Source organism: Poecile atricapillus, chromosome 11, assembly GCF_030490865.1.
Source record: "Poecile atricapillus isolate bPoeAtr1 chromosome 11, bPoeAtr1.hap1, whole genome shotgun sequence".
Lineage (NCBI taxonomy): Eukaryota > Metazoa > Chordata > Aves > Passeriformes > Paridae > Poecile > Poecile atricapillus.
This window is the reverse complement of record NC_081259.1, coordinates 19160304-19180544: the sequence shown is the minus strand read 5'-3', so window position 1 is coordinate 19180544 and position 20241 is coordinate 19160304. Positions and strand designations below refer to the sequence as shown.

Below are 20241 nucleotides of genomic sequence, written 5' to 3'. Positions count from 1 at the left end.
ATGGTGCAGCTTTTAAGACATTTTGGGGAAAGACTTCTTTAAAAAAACCTCAGTAATGTACTTCCATTGTGACATGATACAAAGACTGTGTGAGTATAAAACTTGGGGAATTTCTAAGTTTCTCTGGTTCAGTCCCATGTTTCAAACCCTTTGGAAGCTTTGCAAAGATAATGGTGCTTAGTCCATTGCTTTTGGGATGCTTAAGCTGAGGTGCTTTTAATTGTCCCAGTATTCTGGAATTTCTGATTGTCTAAGCAGTGATACCTTTTGGAAGTCTCCAACCCCTAGAGGGAATGACATTTTATTTTGGAAGGTTCAGTTTTGCCTGTTGGGCTGAAACATTGTGATAATTTTTGTTAGAACAGAAGTCCAGTGCTGATGTAAACTGTTGGCACATTCAGTGTGTTCTGTTCCCAGTGCCACCCCCAGCTGTTCTAATACAAAGATTTGAAAAGTGACCAAAAATAGGACAGGAATGTGGGTCATGCTTTCCCAACCTAGGGAAATGCAGGCTGTGTTTCATATGAGGTTCCTTAGTTGTTCCCAGAGCTGTCTCTTCTGGATTAGTCTCCATTTGGAATTCCCATTCAGTTGTTACTCTTGGAGAGCTGCTGGAGGGAGATGCTGAGTTTCCATCTCTGAAAGCTCTCAGGGTTAGGCTGGACGATGTCGTGGTTGGCCTGACCTGGTGTGGGCACCTTCAGGGGTCCCTTTCCAGGAATAGTTGTGTTTCTTGTGACTACAGCCCTTCTCTATTTAAAATGCTAAATTATTCTGTAAAATACCCCAATTTTTACAATTGTAGCTCTCTTTTGAAACTGGGGTGTTGGAAATGAATCATGCTAGAAATAGGACTGTTCAGTTCAATTGTAATTTAGCCTTTCCAAAGCCATGTCTCTTCTCCAACTAGGGATACAGGGTTTGAAGAAAAGCACTTTTGGAAACGATGCTTGGTTGAATTCCTGTAGCTTGGATTGTCATCATGTTTCTTCAGCCTTCATGCTGAGGATTTTGCTGATTTTTTGGAAACTGAAGCTTTCTTGAAAACTTCCATAATACACTGATCTTTTGAATTGTTTTGGCTCCAGCTATAGTTTCCTTGCTTTTGTAATGCTTTGCTGAAAGTGATGAAATAGAGCTGTGTTAGGGAATTTAAATCATGCTGTTTCTTTGCTCCATCATGAATCCAAAAGTATTGATAGTGAAGTTTGGTAAAATCCCTCCCAGCAGGCTTTTTTTAGAAAGTGGGATTAAGCTGTTTGAAGGGAAAGCTCCCTTAGTCTTGAGTGGCCCCATAATTGATTGTTTGGCCTGAGAAGTATTTGAAAGAAGGATTTGAATTAATCTGTTCTTTATTCAGTTTATTCCCCTTTTAAATGGTTATCTGATGTGTGGCAGTGAACCCACCACAGCTTCCCAGGCTTTGAAACACACCCAGCACACTCCTGCATCCCGGGGATTTGCATCCACAGACAGCGTTCTGCTGCTCCAAGGTTCGGCTTTGTCTGCTTCCAGGCTGCCACTGAGCAAGAAGATGCATTTCTGAGCTCTGCCACTTCACAGGGGGTGCTTTCAAACATAGCACTGCAAGGGAAAAATGTCACTTAATTTTGCGATCCAGTTTCTGTTTACCAGTGAGCTGAGCTCCCTTCTGGGTGCTTGGAACAGTCGGAGTCGTGTCTCCAGGGAATCATCCTGGCTCCTCGCTGTGTAAGGATGGCTGCCTGGAGATGTTGGATCCCTGCTCTGCAGCCTGACTGGCTCCACATGCTGCTCCAGGTCCCTGTCACTTCTTTATTCCCCACGCACAGCAGGGCAGGCAGAGCAGTTCCTGCCAGGAATGTGGGCAGAGCCGCAGGGATGGGGCTGGCTCATCCAGGACTGCTCAGAGCTTGGCTGCCTCTGCCTGCGCCAACTCCCACGTGGGATTTCCACCTGTTCTGCTTCCCCCAAGTGTCCTGGCATCTCCTCCTGTTGTGCTTTGGAGCTTGTGTGTGCCCTGAGCTCAGTGCTGTGAACACTCAGTGTTATTTTTAGTGTTTTGAGCTGAAGAACACCAAAACAACAACTTCCTGAAATCCCTGCGAGTATCACCTCGGGCCCACGTGAGAGAGAAGCCAAATACGCGTGTGATGAGACACCAAATGTGCTTCATTCGGGGAGCAGGAGTAGAGTAGGTACAGAACACACTGTCCCCATTTTAGGTGGCCAGAAATAGCTTGAGGCCTCATCCAGTTGTGGAGCTTTGCTGCCATAACACCTCCAAGCACCCCTGAGTGCTGACAGTGCAGGAATTAGGGCAGGGTGGGCAGGGGTTACTCAGCCCAAACTGCAGCTGCTCTGTAGAGCTCATTTCCTCTGGGAACGGTGCAGGGCACAGACAGAGGGTGCACGCTGTAGTAGGGACTGAATAAACATGCACTTGATTTGTGCTGCTTCTTAAGGGTGGGAAGAAAAAGGAACAAACCACTCTCCAGCTTAATCCAATGCAAAACTCCTTCAGAGATTCCCTGTTTTCATAAGGATGGAATACAGTGGTGGGGCATTTTTGTCTTGTGTTCCTTCAGCATGCATGTTCCCTGGTTGTTGTATTTTACTTGGGGTCAGTCACTGCTGCAATAATTTAATTTTCCAGCGTGTAAAAGCACTTCCTCAGGCAGCTCCCTGATAAAGCCCAAGGCTTGCTGGACAAACTCAAAACCTGTTCCTGTCTTTCCCAAATCTCTGCTACTTGGTGGAAGTTCTAGTTTCAGGGCTGTAGTTTTGAGCTGGGATAGTTTCCCAGGGAGTTGGAAGAGTGAGAATCCTGAAAGTGGGGAATAACTTTGCATGTCTGGAGGAAATGGTAGCAAGGCTGGGAGAGGCTCTGACAGAGGCTGTGGGTGAGGTGGTGGGGATGGAATCCTCCGGAGGGGCAGGAAAGGAATTAGGGGTTTCATTTGTGATTTTCTTTTGCTGGCTGGGTTTTGGTTCAGGGGGTTTGTGGTGGTTTAGAACATGACCATTTTCTGATTTTGCACTTGGTACCAGCTGTGTCCCGTCCTGTTTGCAGATGCAGAGGAGCCGCAGAGCCTGGCGCTGCTGAAGCCGCCCTCGTCCCTGACGCGGCTGCCGGGGCAGAGCGCGCTGTTCCCCTGCGTCACCGCGGGGTTCCCACCTCCCCTCGTCAGGTGGACAAGGAACGAGGAAGAGCTTCCCACAGATGGGTGAGTGATGGCTGACAGCCCTGTCTCTGTGTAATGGCAAGAATCCAGCTGGAGCCAGGATTTGGGATTAGTGCACACCTTCCTTCGGGCTTGAAACCTGGAGAGCAGAAGCTGATCCCAAACACTGGAGGGGCTTCAAGGCGCGGTGTTGGGATAAGGGAGTGAGTTCAGGAGACTTTGGAGTGGCCTCAGGCTACTTTTTTGCAGCTATTTGAAGCCAAGAAATCTTGCCTGAAGCAGGCAGGTTATTAAGAGTAGGTTACTTTTTGACTGGCACTGGAGTAGAAGTAGCAATTAAGGGAATAAGGACACTGCAGGGAAAGGAGGACGACTTGGGGTGTTCTGAGTGTGAAGCCCTGCGCTCATTCTGTCTGCAGCGGAAACGTCCACTCCGTGTCAGAATGTCCCACAGGAATTGAAGAATAAGTGTTTAAAGCAAAATGGCGATTTTCTCATTACAATAGAATATTAAAACGATAGGCATGATGGCAGAAAAACCAGTGAGCTTTCAGAGATGTATCGGGTGAGAACTTACACATTGTCATTGCTGGTGTATGAATACAGTTAGAATAATGTGGTAGAAAATCTATATAAAAAAAGCAGAACAAATCTTATCAAGCTCATTTTTGTCGATGTAATGAATGTACTTCCTAGAATCAGGATTGCAAACAGGTATTTGAATGTTTTCCATGTCCCTCAAAGTCAGCAGTGAGATTAATGGGGAGCCAAGTTAATCATGGAACAAGGAGAGGTAAATTGCAGTGTGGCTGACACAGAAAGCAGCCAGAACAATGCTCAAGTCTCTGCAGCACCAGGGATATAATATATCTCTTTTTTGGCAACTCTTAAATTAAAAGAATCCAAGGGCTGGTAATTTGAGCTGTCTTTGATGGGAGACTGCTGTGGGAAATGACAAACAGCCCCTGAGAGATGGTGCTGTGTCAGTGTGAAGGCACATGATTTAAATTCAGGGGTTTTTATAAATGTAAGAACTCACATTTTATAAATGTAAGAACTCACTCTACGAAAACTGGTACAGACTCATTAGAGCAGCACAATCAAATTGGATGAAATGGTGGAATAAATGTGCCTGGTAAGATCTGAATTTGTTTCTCATGTATGTAAAGTGATGTCATGTCATGTCTTTAGGAAGTTTTGCTGCCCCATCCTTTTTTAGGTTGTGGCACATTCAGGGCACAGTGAGGTTAAAGCTCTCCTTTTATTTTCTTGATTTTTGAGACATAAAGCCCAGATTTTCCCATCACTGAGTACAGTACTGTTGATTCCCTTTGGAATTTGCTTCCCTCATTCCATGAGGTTACCATGATAACTTCTTAGGGCTTCACAGATATTTTCTTATTCTCATAATTCAGAATGAAAAATTGTTCCGGAGGGCTGGAGCATAACATTAGTAAATACACTTGATCTTCAAATGTACACACAATTTGAACCAAGTCTAACCTGATTTTTCAGAATATTTAGCATTAGTTTTTAGTGTTTTGGCCCTTTGTTACAAGAACAGGTTCCAGTTGACTCTTTTCTTCTTGCAACACTTAGCTCTCCTTTTCTTAAAGTGAAATGTGTGCTCATTGTAGGCTTGAGTTTTAAGGTGGGTAAAGGTAGAAATTTGATCTTTTTTCCCTCTGTGGGGTAAACATCTTTCATTGTTGCTTCAAGTGATCAGACTGAGCCCAAGCTCCCAAGTCTGCTGCTTGTGACTGTGGCTGAGCAGGGCAGAGATTCAAAGAGCAGAGAACAGAAGCCTCTTAAACTCCATTTACCCTCCAGCTATTGTGTTATTGGTGTGAATAGAATAACTGGAAAATCTCCAGAAATTAAGATTCTTTGTTGGAGAAAAGCCTGCAGTTACTGTTGCTAAATAGCTACCTTAGCTTGTTATGCATGGTCTGTTAATGTAATTACAAATTAAATCACATTTAATTTGTATTAAAATCCCCTTTTGATATAGAAGTACAACTTTCTTAGCGTGGCTTTTCTTTATCCCAAGAAAAAACATGATTCTTTTCATCTGGGCAGGTTTTAATGTCCCTTCTGCCTGGGAAAAGCTCTGAAATCCCAGGTTTGTTTATGCACACCCCCACCCCAAACATTAACATACATATATGTAGGTATAGCCATATATATTGGGACATTTCTCCCTGTGTGTCTGGGCTTAGGAAACAAAACTCAGACAACATGGGAAGGTTATCCCTAATTTTGACCCCTTCTTAAAGGGTTTTACACAAAACCTTATTTTTACTTTTGTCATAACTGTGCTAATTAATACAAAATAGAATGTTTGCCTTTCAAGTTGTATTCCTATGGAGAATTTGGATCGGAGCCTGTATTTATAGGAAAATAGATTAATTTTAAGGATAGGGAGTGGTGGAGTTTTGGTATTAAATATTTGTTATAAGATCTGGAGAAAAGGGAAGGCAATTAAATTTGATGGATTATTTGTTGAAGACTGCAATAAGATTTATGTTAATGGATAAATATGAGTAAACTTGAGTGATGGCAGCCTTGGCAGTTGTTCAGACAGCCTGTAATGCAATATATTGTGAAATTAGTTGCTGTGATAAAATATTTTCCAAATTAATTAGAGTGTGAGAGAAGGAAGCTTTGGGTGTAGGGTGAGAAACGGAAGTTAACTCAGTGCTCCAAGTTTGCATTGGAACAAGGCTCTTAGAACTCCAAGGAATCCCTCTGAACTCACCAACTTGAGGATTTTTCAAGAAATCTGATGGAGAGATTGCTGACTTCTCAGTTCTCCGTAAGGAATGCCACAAAAGTCTAAGAAGCTTTCCCTTGAGTTGGTTCACTGATCCAGCTCGTAATCTTCATATTTCATAGTTTTCCCAAAACTTCACTGTCTGTAAAGAAAGGAGAGGACTAAACCCTGCTCTAGGTTGAGATGTAGCTCCAATTTAGAGCTCCAGAATCCAAAGGAAGGCTCCAGCCTCGTGTGTGGTCCATGGTGGAAGGTGGGCACCTGGTTGGTCTTTCCCGTTGGCACACGGACAGAGTGATCCATGGGCTCAGCACTGGGAATATCCTCCTGCTTTTCCAGCTGGATTGGCTCCATGGGCTCCGAGGCAGAAGTGTCTCTGCCAGGAATGTGGAGAATGCTGAGGGAAATGGAAGCAAGCAGGGAAGGCACTGAAGTATGATGTTATTGGAACAAATCTGAGGCCCTTGATAGAAAACTTCCTGAAGTAAAATCTCCTGTAGTGTCAACATTGTCTGGTACAAAGGGTTAGAAAGGAGGTGTTATATTCAGGCTGAGTAGCTTTTCAGCTTGGAGCCAACTTGGAGCCTTTGCTACCTGGTGAATATTTTTTATTTCAGTCTCTAGTCTGGCTGAGGATCCTGCTGTGTGCAGGGTCTGTTCTTCAGCAAGTGCAGGAGGCGTTTGTGCTTTTGACAATTCCTACCTTGGAAAGGGAAGTCCCAGGTGGATTTGTCCCCAGAGCTTGGGACACAGGCACAGAGAAATGTCTGGAAGGTGATCTGCTCTGAAAACTTGCAGTGTGTGGATCAGTACGTGCTCCAACAGCATAGATTGTGTATCTTCATTTACACTGGGATGTGTCTGTGGGACAGGGAACAAATGGCACGGGTTCTGAAGAAACTGCACGAGATGAGATGGTTCATCTGAAACAAAACCATTGAAAGGACCTGAGCAATAACATTATAATGTCTGTAAAGTCCAGCACGCTCTGCAGCAGGTTTGTGCTGTTCAGTTTAGCAAAATTTCATGTAATTGAGAAACTCCTGCAGAAACATGGTTGTACAGGTAATGCTTTCCTACAGTGAGGGGATTAGAGCTGAAGGCACTTGTGCCACGTTCATTTCTGCTGGCTGTGCTCACATGAAATCTGTGATTGTATGATCACATCCACATCCCTAATGCTGCCCTTTCCTCAGTGCTTCCCACAAAGGTGTGATATTCCCATTATTACATGTATCTGCTTGCAGAAGTCTGAGTGATTGGTACCAAGTGAATTACACTTGCCCGGCTCAGGAAAGGTTAAGTGTAGCAGAGTAATTATGGAGATTTTTCTGGTAGTAGATCCCACAAAATAATCTAATTTACTGTCTAATTTTATCTGCTGTACTTACTGAGACAGCAAATAGATTATAAGATGTTTGGGGAATAGTAATTTAAAAGAGGGAAGAAAAGCCCAAACCTCAGGGTATAACTGACAGTTTGACTACAGTAAATTAATAAAGGCTCACTATATTTTGTGATAATGAAACACAAAGAGCCTGTGAGTGAGGCATCCGGAGTAGCTCAGTAATTGTACGTTATGGGGGTGCAAGTGAGGGCTGTATAGAATGCATATAAAAGGCTGGAATTTGATTTGCCTCTTCTCTGACATCTGAGTGATCAATCTTTGTTTTTTTTAATGACACTTGAAATTATGTTATCACTTTTATATTAAGCTGATTCTTTGTCTCCGGTGTCTGAAATCCAATTGCTTCACTCTTTTGTGAAAATGCTTCATTGTCCTTACAAAATTAAGATGTTTTGCTTTATTACAAAAGCAGCTTTCCTTTAAGCCCAGGATTTTTCCACAGCTGATTCATACAGGGGGAATCACCAAGGAGTCTGGCAGATTAATTGTTTTCTTCCATTAAACTTCCACTGAATCACCTATTGGGAAATTGAACTCAACTCTGGGTTTTCTGGAGGAAAATAATCAAAGGGAATAAAAACATGGCACATATTGAGATGGCTGAACAGGAGAATTCCCATAAATATTCCAATGCTACAAGTAGTTTGTGAGATCCCTTAGGACAAGCTAAAGTGACACCTAGGAATAGTTTTTAATAGTTTAGTAGTAGCAGCTGCTGTCAGTAACTTTTGCAGAGGCTGGCAGTGGGAATGAGCATCCTAAGGCACGTGTTGCTTTTAAGAGGGTAACAATGGATATCCTGGCAAAGGCATTAATGTCCTCCAAATGCCATGGGAATGGATATCCTGGAAAAGGCATTAATGTCCTCCAAATGCCACGGACATGCTGCTGGCCTTTGATCATTCCTTCAGGATGTGACAGTGGCAGTTCCTGGGGCACAGCTCCTTCCCTGCTCCATGTCCTGCTGTCCCTGGCAGATCCAGCTCCCTGCTTTCATCCCAGCCCTCAGCACATTCCCAGCTGCAAGAACAAAAAGTCAAAGCAGCTCTTTTACATAATAAAAGAAGGTAGAAAATTTCTTGTATGGATGTGTCAAGGTCCAGGCTTGTCTTACTCGGGTGGTTTTAGAGCGTGCTTGACGTGCCATTCCCACACAAGCCTGGCACATTTTTCCCAGCCTTTGGGGAGCTCTTCATATGATTTTTCAAACTCATATCTTCAATTCCCTGCACTTCTTCCAAGGCAGCCTCTCTGTAGTCCTGGTTTTTCTCATGGGAACAGTATGGCTTTCCTCACAGAGCACATCTCTTCAGATGCTTTTAACAGTTAACGCTGGTTATGGTTTTGTTTGCTCTGCTTTTAAATGTGTTAACCAGAAATTTGATCAGCAGTTACAGTAGGATCATAAATCAACATTTATCTGATAAATAATAGTGAGATGAGGCAAAAATCTGTCCCAGCAATTTACCTGTCCAAGCAGGTCAGGATTGGTCCTACTGATGTAATTTGAGGAAAATTTCAAATGGAGAAAGCACTGAGGTTGATTTTTGTTCATTGGCCATTCCAAACAGAGACCAAAAAAGGCAATTGTTGTAATATTCATATACTGACAGGATTCAGTCCCTTCCTGCCAACAAGCCACGTGAGACTACTAGGCAGGAATCCACCAGGTTCCCTTCTTTTTCCCCAGACTCTTCCTTTACCAGCTCCAAATAAGAGTGTCTCTGGGTCAGTCAGCTTCCAGGCACAACTTGTCCTGGCTTGGGGCTCTTGCATCTTACTGGAAAGTTTATTTGTTATTTTAAGTGGAAACTTGGAGTGTTGAAGGAACCTGGAAGAGTTGTGTACAGATTAGTATCAGGTGAAGGGCAGTGATGGCTGCAGTGGGAGGAGGATGTGGCTGGAGGCTGAGGGTGCTGTACTGAGCATGAGGGGCCACCTTTATCTCCCCATTCAGCAGCAAAAGCAGATGGATTGTAAGGGCTGGGGTAGAAACCCTTCCCTGCCCTTTGCAGGTCAGAGGGGGAGGTTCTGTACAGACCCTTTGCCACCTGATCAATCTGTATTTTGAATTTCTTTTAACCTGTATCTTGTTCTGAAGTATTTAATCTCTGAGGGATGGCTTACTTTTTCTTTTCACAGAAATTCCATTCCTCTGCGTTGTATACTGTGCATTGCTGTCCTTGTGTTGTAAAGGCACAGTCTCTCCTGTTGTACTTCCCTCAGCTTTCCAAGCAGTCAGTCATTCCAGCTGGATCTGCAAAATGCCTTTTTTAAATTATGTGATTACAATACCTCATTTTTCTTCAGTTCTGGCTGCTCTTGACTAAATACCTTGGATCACATTTAATTAAGAACAAGTGAAGCTGCAAGTGCAAAAAGATGAGCTTCCCTTGTGGAATTGATTGGGTTGAACTTAATTTTCAGTGTGAGATGTGATGGTGTAATTATAACTCCTCTGTGTCCCACACTGGGGTGGTGTCTGTGGAATGACTGTGTCCCTGTGTGTGCAGGGATCTGGGATCTGGCCATGGCTGTGGAATGACTGTGTCCCTGTGTGTGTGTGCAGGGATCTGGGATCTGGCTATGGAATGACTGTGTCCCTGTGTGTGTGTGCAGGGATCTGGGATCTGGCTGTGGAATGACTGTGTCCCTGTGTGTGTGTGCAGGGATCTGGGATCTGGCTATGGAATGACTGTGTCCCTGTGTGTGTGTGCAGGGATCTGGGATCTGGCCATGGCTATGGAATGACTGTGTCCCTGTGTGTGTGTGCAGGGATCTGGCCATGGCTGTGGAATGACTGTGTCCCTGTGTGTGCAGGGATCTGGGATCTGGCTATGGAATGACTGTGTCCCTGTGTGTGTGTGCAGGGATCTGGGATCTGGCCATGGCTGTGGAATGACTGTGTCCCTGTGTGTGCAGGGATCTGGGATCTGGCTGTGGAATGACTGTGTCCCTGTGTGTGTGTGCAGGGATCTGGGATCTGGCTGTGGAATGACTGTGTCCCTGTGTGTGTGTGCAGGGATCTGGGATCTGGCTGTGGAATGACTGTGTCCCTGTGTGTGTGTGCAGGGATCTGGGATCTGGCCATGGCTGTGGAATGACTGTGTCCCTGTGTGTGTGTGCAGGGATCTGGCCATGGCTATGGAATGACTGTGTCCCTGTGTGTGCAGGGATCTGGGATCTGGGATCTGGCCATGGCTGTGGAATGACTGTGTCCCTGTGTGTGCAGGTCTGGGCGCTTCCAGCTGCTGGCCGGGGGTACCCTGGAGATTCGGGACGTGGCCGAGGCCGATGCCGGGACCTTCACCTGCATCGCTGAGAGCGGCAATGAGACCCTGGAGGCCCAGGCAGAGCTGACAGTCCAAGGTGGGTCAGAGATTCTAATTTTCACAGAGAACACTTCTCCAGATGGCTGAATACCAAGTTTATTCTGTGATTGGTTCAGTGCCCTGTTAAAAACTGAGCCCCCTCCAGTACTGTTATAAATATTGTTACTCTGATTTATTATCCAAACTGCTTATAATTTCCTAAACAGCCAAATGAGCAATGTGCTCATAGAATACAACCTGAGGGTGCTTAAAAGCTGCCTTATCTGCTCCTGTAGTATTAAATGTGATTGATACACTTGAAGGATGGCCAAGGTCACAATGTGGCTGATCTGAAAGTCAACCTGGTTATCCTTGGAAAGGACATCTCTAATGCATTTTTCATAATCCTTAAATACGTTGCTGTTTTCAGTGAGCTTGCAAGAAGATAAAAGCAGAGATATTTGGTAATAAGCTGGTTTGTTGTGTATGTAACTGTTTTGCTTACTCTTGCAAGCTATTTTTACTAGGAAAAAGCACTGAAATATTGATAATGTAGTTTTAAAAATATCTTACTATGCATAAAAATGAAATAAAGCCGACTGGGTAAGCAAAGAAGATAGACTTGGTAAGGAGTGGGAAAAAAAATCAGGTAAAAGTTTGTATTCTTTGCCTTTCTTATATTCCATGAGGAAATCTATCTTTTTTTTATTGATTGGACCCTAGTAGGGGTTTCCAGTTCTTTCTCTGAAGTTTCATGGCATACAAAGGGTCCCTCTAAGAGCTTAGCTGACTTAGTTTATTGTGGACTGTGGTGCTACAAAGTTGGTCTAAAAGTAATTCGTAGGGGAGAAATTTATTCACTGAACATCCATAAATGAGGGGTTTTCTATAGACAAAAGGAAAGGTTTTCTGACCAAAAGGAAGTGCTAAGAGTCACTCTGGTCATAAAGAAAACTCCACATTTTTCTTACCTTGTATCTTGGCCAAAAGAGCAAAGATTTGGTGTTCTGGCTTTGGAAATACCTTCAAGCTTGAGGCTCCAGAACACTTTACAGTGGCTTCAAGCAGCTCACTGTGTGCTGCGTTTAATTCAGTTCCAGCCTCTCTGTTTTACAGAATTGGTTCTGTGTTTTATGGGACAGCAATTAATAACATTAATGATATGATGCAATTAAGCAGGTTGTAGATAAAGCTGAGAGGAGCCTTAGTGCAGGACATCCAGCCAGGTCACCTGGGGATGAAAGTGAATTGGAGACAACTCTTTTGCTCCTTATCTGAACCATTGTAAAGGATTTTTTCATTTGATGTGAAGATTTACAGTAGTTTCTGGCAGACCTTCCACGCTGGTTTTTTGTTATGCACCTGGCACTGGAAAGAAAATCCTTTATGCTTGAATATTAAAATATATTAGAGATTCTACAGTGCATTTGATAGTGATATGTCTGATTTTACTTCTTAGTTCTAATCTTAATTCTACTTTCCTTGAGAGGTCACTGTAGGGAGTAATTGTATTTCTGCATTACTGTAGTTTGGTGCAGGGTTGAAAAGCTTGAATAACTGTTACCTGATCCCTGGAACATTTTCTTCTAGACCAAAGAAATTGTCATCTCTCCCCACCTAATAACAGTATGATTTTGCTTAAGTTCTTTCTGCCATTCTTGGAAATTAGTCTGGCAGCATTTCAGACAAGAAATCCATTTTTTTGGGTACTAACTCCCTTCTGTATTTTTCTGCAGCTCTCCTTGAAACGGTTGTTTTTTCTAAGAGGTTTCACTCTTTACTGGGGGTGGTGGTCAGGCAGCCAATCTTTCTCCTTCTAATAACATTTCCCCATGGGAGTTCAGAGATGGAATTGTGTGCCAAGGAGGTGATGCCATTGCTTGGCAGTGTTAGGGCAGTGAAACTGGAGAGGTGTTCCTGTGGCTGCCTCTCAGCTGAGATTTCCCAGCAGTGCCAGCTTTGGGCTGACTGAAGTTGGCAGGCAGAAACAACCTGCTTTATCCACTTGTAAGTTTGACTCAAAAGAATGCTCTTAAATGCCACTTTGCTCCATGACCAGCTTTTCTGTGTCCTCTAACGAGGATACAAAGCCCTGCAAGAAAATGAGTGTCTCTGGTGTGGTGCTGGCCACTGGAATATTCCTTCCATGGCAGTGGGGATGAAATTGCTGGCCCATGCCTAGGGGGAGGGTGCCCTCAGGTTTGTCACACTGGGGCTGTGCTCAGCTGGCAGGAAAATACCTGAGTTTTACTGTGGGTTTGTGTGAGGTACAAGAGAGGTGGTTGGGGAAAGCTTATTCCAGTTTATATGGGACCGTACAGCCACTAATCCTGGGAGTTCCTGGGGTGGTTTTGGTTACTTTTGGCACCATTTTCAATTGGGGTAAGTGATACCTTCAGTGCAGTTACTCAGATCTGTCGGTAACACTTAAGGATATCACCAATTTCACGTACCTGGAAATAGTTGAACCCCTGTGTCATAAATAAAAGGTGCTAGAGGAGCCTTCTATTGCCCTAATGATGGGTTTGAAAAAATGATAGGGATTTGTTTCCCTGCACACAGCACAGAAGGACTGATCAGGAAAATGACCTTTAACTTGACTAGAAAGGTACTAAAGAGTCCAGAAGAATTCTACAAAAATTTCTGTCCTCAGTCTCTTTATCTGCATTGTGTATCTGGGAGGTAGAGTCAAGAAATTTCCTTCCCTTTGCAAGGGAATTTTGGCTGCTCCATTCCTGGCAGTGTCCAGGGCCAGGCTGGATGGGGCTTGAAGCAGCCTGGGCTGGTGGAAGGTGTGGCTGCCCTTGGCAGGGGGTGAACGTGACCTGTCAGGTCCCTCCCAACCCAAACCATTCAGTGATTCTGTGTATCTGCAAGCTGGAGGTTTCATGCACCCACTGGTCACACACTGAACTTCTGCATGCTGCATCTGAGGAGTGGTTTCATGTGGAAGAGAGCAGGGAATGTCCCAGGGAAAGCCTGTGGCTGAGAGAGTCTCAGCCCCTAAAGCTGGACATTACTGAATCCCATCCACAGCTGAGGCAGGGCCAAACACTGAACATTTAAAACGTGGAATGGATAAAACATGTGTGCACCTTTGTGCCCAGAATATCACAGGGGATGGAAAAGGGACGCCCTCGGCTTTCCTTGGGTGCAAAAGCTGGTGTCACCACAGTCCAGGCCAGGCAGGGACAGGCACTTCCCGTGGTGGAGGCAAGAATTTGGTGCCTGAAAAGTCTCCTCTGTCTTGGCTGTAGTGACAGTGCTCTCCCCTCTCTGTGGGTGCTGCTGCCAGGTTATTTACAACACCTGTAATGAACTCAGAGCACTGGAAAAATTTGTTTTGCTCTCCCCAGTCATGAAAGAATGTGTAGCGTTTCCCTCAGATAAGAGTGGGAAGTGATGACGGCAGAGCTGGGGAAACAGGTAGTTACTGTATTTAATCTGCTCAGCCTGGGAGAGCCACAGTGGCAGTTAAATACTGGGAAGGTCATGAGTTCAGCCTTCAGCTGGGCAATATTTCAAATTGATGGCTGTGCCCAGCGCCCTGGGGCTTTGTGCAGGGGCTGGGACTGAGTGAGGTCACCACAGGGGCTTCCTGCGGCCTGCCTTGGTGCTGGGGTGGGGACAGCAGCCTGGGGGCACTTTCTCTCCCTGTTGAAATATTTACTGCAGTCAATAATGAACCAGAAAATCATAAACAAACCCCAAAAAATTTCCATTTTCATTCTCCTGTAAAATTGACATGGCAGGTCTGAAGCCTGTAAAATAAATAAATCCCTGTGTTTGTGGGAGAAGAGTGAGAGTTGCTCTTTGCTGTTGTTTGTTACTGCCTTTCAGTGAATTTTGAAATAGCAGAAAGTCAACTTCTGAGTTGTCTAGGACAGCATTCGGTGTCTGATAGTGTATCTTAAGTATTATGTATGCATTAAATGTCTCGCTGTGTTAATGTAACAAAATCTAAAAATAAAACCAGAGAAGCTTCTTTTGGGGTATCTGTAATGATAAATCAGAGACTGCATGTAGCACTTGGCTGGTCACAGCCTCGTTCATGTGCCAGAGCAAATTGTATGGAAAAAACCAAATGCAGAAGTGTTCTGATGGAATTGTCCACTTTGTGCTTCAGAAGGAAGTGCTGGAAATGACAAGGCTTACAGCAATTGCAAAGCCTTATTCCAGCAGAAAATAGGTATTTTGGAGTGTTGGTCCTGCAGCATCAGGGAGCAGTGATTTCTCTGTTCTGGGGGCATTGGCAGGATTGCCTCACCTTGATTTCCCTGTTGCCTTTGCTATTGCTGGGATGGGGTCTCTAGTACTTTGATTACTCATGGCAGGTAATTATTGTAAATTTTTAATTGAAGATTTTGGCTTAAAAACTAGTTGTGATTATACAGCTATTAGCATATGACTTGCTATTAAAATAAAAGAACGTACCAGGATGTGTGAGGCAAGTCAAGACTTTCTTTAGAACAAAATCAAGACAGCTGCAGAAAGGAAGAGCAGCTTGAATGTGAAGAACCCTGGGTTTGTTTTCCAGGCTTCACTGGGGCAGCTGCTTTGATAAAAGCTGATGCCATCCTCCCCAGAAATTGTAGCTGTTTGCAAAGCACATTAAGTCCTGCTGCAGCAGAGTAATATGTCTGGGTAACTCTTACTTTTGCATTAAGCTTTCATTATTATTGGAAACAATTCCAGGGAAGAAACTTGAACCATCACTGAAAATTGCTCAGACCTTTCTCATACCTTCTAGATGATCTTCATCGATTTCTCTCTAATTAAGCTTAGTGCTGTATTTGATAATGGGTTGCCCCTCAATTAGAGAGTCAAGAGATGCTCCATGAACCTGAATCTGTTAAAGGCTCACATGGGAGACAAAGTATTGTCCTTTTTGGGGGTCTTGGAACGTGCTGCTTGGGGAAGCTCTTGGAAGTAAAAAAATCCCCTTGGCTTCATAGGAGTTATGTCTTGCCCTGAAAATATAATGAGTAATTAGTGACCTTTTTTCTGTAGCAATACAAACAAGGGCAGTGGGTCCAGGAGTCTGGGGAAGGTGGATGAGCTGAACTCCCTAGAATTTGGGTCTCTACCACTGCACTTCACTGTTTGTCTGACAAACAGTCAGAAAGTCACTTCTGAAAGTCTTCCCTGTTGCTCCTTAGTGTAGTTTAATGTGAATGGAGTTCACAGTTTACTTTTGAATTCAGCTAACTGGGAATTTTTTCTCTCACATTTATATTCAAGGCAAGTGTTGCTGGTGGAAAAGTTATTAACAGATTTTCAAGTACCTGGGAGAGGAAGGACAGAGGAGCATTTTTTTAATGCTACCTCACTTGTTCAGATTGCACCTGGACACCAGAAAAGCCTGTCTTTGGGAGAGGTGTAATTTTTAATACCAAAGGTAAAATTCCCCAAAATGTTCTTTGCATCGTGCAAAAGTCCCGCTCTGGTGATCAAGGCTGTGATCTGATTTCTGTTCCACAGGACTTGGGCTCAGCAGAACCTCTGCTTTTCCTGCTCAGTGTTGAAATCTTGTTCTGGAGCCGGACTGTTGTAACATTGCAGGTTTTTTGGTGTGCCTTGATGTTTTTCTAAGACCAGCAGAACATTTGTCCAGCCCTTGACACGTGGAAGAGAGCTTGCCACGGTTCTCAGTGGGGGCACCAGCATTTGTTTTCTGTAGCTGTATTTCTGAAAGTCACCAGTGAGCTTTGCTGGAATTTAAAGGAGGATTCTCTGGTAGCAGTGCAGATGTTTAACAATCTGAGGTGGTCAGAGAACAGTGATTTGTGTTGTAGGAGAAGCTCAGGGGATCCCTGCCAGGCCATGATCTGTGCCTCGCTGCTGTGCTCAGGGCTGCGAGGGTTTTCTGACCTTTGCCGAGGTCGGGGCTGAGCAGGGGCAGCTGCTGGATGTGCCTTGTGCTGTGCCTGTGGCCAGTGGGATCCCTGTGGCCAGTGGGATCCCTGTGGCCAGTGGGATCCCTGTGGCCAGTGGGATCCCTGTGGCCAGGACAAGTTTGGGATGACCCTGGGATGATGCTGGTGGTTAGGACAGGGATGATGTGCCCCTCTCTAGGGACCATCCCTAGGACCATGGGGTGTGCAGATCCCAGATAATCCTGCTGCAAGGGAGGCTTTGCCTCTTACAAAGTCTTTTCCAAAGACTTGACAACTTTAATCATGAGGTTCTTGTACATGGAACATCTGAAATTCCCTGGACAGTCCGATTATATCTGGAAAAGTTGTCTCTGTGTTACAGAGGTGCTGCAGAGCTTGCAAATGCATTTTTGTGGTGCTGAAAAAACAGTTACAAAACAGCCCCCATATGGGCAGGGGTTCATGAGGACAGGGGTGAAATCCTTTGGGATGGGTGTCCATAATGGAATGGAGTGTGGATTTGGGAAGTAAGATCCAGAGCTGCACATGCCAGGAAGATGAGATACATGTAGAGTTGAAAAAAAAACCCCTCTTTGTGAGATAAATATATATTTATAAAAAAGCCATTAAGAAAGACAAAACCAAATGATCAGTAACCCATAGAATTCACACAAATGGTTTTCCTTGTAAATGTTCTTGAGGAATCCTTGGGGATAATGAAAATGTTACTAAATTAAGCAGCAGTGTCTTAAATATCTGCTGTGTCGAAACTGATACTGAACTGAGGGAATTGTAAAGGCTGGTTTCTCTTTCGGTCAGAGTTTCTAATAAATGAGGATCATATTTACAGGGGTTTGAACCAGCTGCTGCTTTATGGACAGAAATCCTTTTCCCCCAAAATGACTTTTTAAACAGTAAGCTCAGGCTGTGCCTTTGGCCTAGACAGACAGTTAAAGAAAATGCAGGGTTTTTCCCAAGGTTCATATTTAGGGGTGGGGTTTTATTTTGGTCTCCAAAGTAAAAAATGTGCTTTTTAGTTTGGAACAGGCTTTACCCAGTGCAGGATTTACTCTTTTTGCAGTGTGTTTTTCATACAATGCTCATGGTCCCAAGTGCTCATGGATACTTGTAAGGTTTCAAGGATATGTATGTACTAGAGATAAGCTACAGGGGTTTTAATACTGCTTTTATTCCCCATCGAAAGGAGATGACAGAATTTCAATTGCAAACTAAAAGCTGAAAGGTTCAGTAGTAATTTTTAAGTTGCACATGCCAGAGACTTCCAAGAAATGTGAATGTGTGAACTAAGCAGCTCATTAAAATGCCTTTTGCCTCTAAGTGAGACTCTTTTTATAGGAGTTGTGCCCTAAATGGTGAGTACTTTTCTCTGTGCATCAGGGTCATCCTTCCATTTTAATTGGTTGAATCAAGCTCCAAGTTGAATTTTTGAATTTATGGGATTTAATTTTTATTTTTTTTCCATTTCAGCAGAAACTTCTGCAGTTTTCACACCACCAAATATCATGACGAAAACTGAGCGTGATGTTAAAGTGGAAATGCTGAGGAACACCATACATCAATCAGCCTTGAGAGAGAGCCCATACCATAAAGTGAACATAGACTTTCTTTCAAGTTAAATTTTTATGATGGTTAAGCTGACTCTCATCCAGCAGATAATTGATTTCTCTAATGGGAGCCAGATTATTGCCATTACTGGATGTCTCATTATCCAAACTTTAGTCCTTGGCAGGGAAGTTTCTCCCAAAGTTGCAGAGATGAAACAATCCGGTAATTTGTGGGAAGGAGGAGGGCTCTTATCTGTGGTGGCTGATTCCCTACGCAGTCTTGCAGTTAATTAGTTTGTCTTCGTGAGGAGAATTATTTAAAGGAAAACCACGGTGGAGTTTGGGTTCCTGGGGTAAACAGGTTTGGTTATGATGCCAGTGGAAGTTAAACACTTGCAGTGTCTGGAGGAGATGGGAAGCCTTGGGGGCAGCTGTGAGCTGCCTAATAAAGGTGTTTTATGCTCCTCAAGGTGCTCTCTCCAGAGGGGTGCTGGGGGCAGGCCTGGAGGGAAATGGGAACAGGATCCAAGATACTCACAGGAGGAAACCAGGATCAAAGCAGGCTGGTTAATGGTTAATGAGGGGCAGAATGTTATTTTTATATTGAATATTTTTCTAAGCAGTCCCAAATTCTGGCAGCTCTGCGGTCTTGTTTGTTTTCAAGTGCTGACTCAAAGGTCACATCTATGATCTCTCTTTTTCACATCCTTAGGAGCTTAAATGTAATCTCAGTATAACATGAAGCAAAGCACTTTGCAGGTGAGGGTATAAATTGCTGTACTGTGGTACCTCAAAGCACCCTGTGCTCTGGAAGTGCCATTCCCCAGGTGGAGTGTCTCTCACATCAGATGGTTTTAGCTTTGGTAAAGCACTTGGTTCTGCAAAGACATGTGAGTAAAAGGGGGTTCGTGCTCATCCTGAGTTACAACGCTGGGAGCCTCCCCATCACTGATAGATTAATGCACAGAATGCAGGATTGCTCAGGATTTCTCTTTGTATTGCCTGCAGTGGGTGTAGTCATGCAAGTTGCAAAACCTTCCCAAAAGGTGCTGCATGTCTGTCAGGAGCTGGATCAGCAAGCACAAGGAGCAGTTCCCTTAGGCAGGACAATGCAATGTATTTTTTCCATAGCAATGTGGCAGAGTGGAGTGGGATTTGAAGGAGATGTAACGTTTTGGCAGCCTTTGGAAATAATTCTGCTTCATGTTCTGTAACTCAATGAGCTCCAAGCTCAGATTATTGCCCTTTGTTTATCCTGATGTTCCTAATGTCCATGAAAGAGCCTGGGAAGCACAGGGCAGTCAGTGGCACCTCAGTGCCCAGCAGGGTCATGGGGCAGATCCTGCTGGAAACTGCAGGAAGGCACAAAGGGAAGTGAGGAGAGTGAGGGAAGAGCAACAGGATCATCTGCCTGGGCTTGTGCAAAGCATCAGACCTGTCCTGGGTGATCCCAGTCTCTGGGCACTCATGGATTTGGAGGATGTGTCCTGGCTGAGTGAGGAATTGTGGCCAAGAGTTTCCCTGTGAGGATGAGGAGGCCCTGGCACAGAGAAGCTGTGGCTGCCCCGTCCCTGGCAGTGTCCAAGGCCAGGCTGGACAGGGCTCTGAGGGGTGGCAGTGGCCCCTTCCCCAGCACCCTCTGGCTCTGTGGCAGGGCTGGAGCTGGTGTTGGCCGGGGAGCTCAGGGAAGAACCAAAGAGGCTGAAGTAGAACTTAAATAACGTCACTTTTCTGTACTGAAGGTCTCTTTTGAGGTGAGTTTATAGCAGCTCATGGCTCTGAGAGCTGAGTCAGGGCTGCAGAACAAACATTTCACTAAATTTTAATGATTTACTATATGCTGCATGCCACGCTTTGGGGAGAATCTTTAAAATATAATTTTGCCTTTCCCCTTTGGGCAAATAATTTTTCTTCAGCTTTCCCAGTACGTGTATAATTAATAACTTTGTTTACTGACAATGTCAACACTGACATAGCTGTGATTTATAGTGTTTATCCTTTGCCTGTTTCCTATTGCACATCCTAAGATGCCACATAGATAAGAAAGTGTATTTTAGGAAAGTGCTTCCAGTGGGAAGATAGGAGAAAAGTCAGAGTTTGTGACCACCATCCTGTTACGTTCTCTTGGCTGCAGAAGAAGCTAT

The 20241-nt window shown here is 44.2% G+C and overlaps 1 protein-coding gene across 9 annotated transcripts in view; it reads left to right on the top strand.

Moving 5' to 3' along the window:
- NEO1 (neogenin 1) overlaps positions 1 to 20241 on the top strand; it is a 159068-nt gene that overhangs the window by 64751 nt on the left and 74076 nt on the right. For all 9 annotated transcript variants that reach the window (XM_058846654.1, XM_058846657.1, XM_058846653.1 and 6 more), the window contains exons 4-5: positions 3053 to 3206; positions 10578 to 10714. In XM_058846654.1, coding sequence (XP_058702637.1) covers positions 3053 to 3206; positions 10578 to 10714 — 291 coding nt within the window. The remainder of the gene's footprint in view (positions 1 to 3052; positions 3207 to 10577; positions 10715 to 20241) is intronic.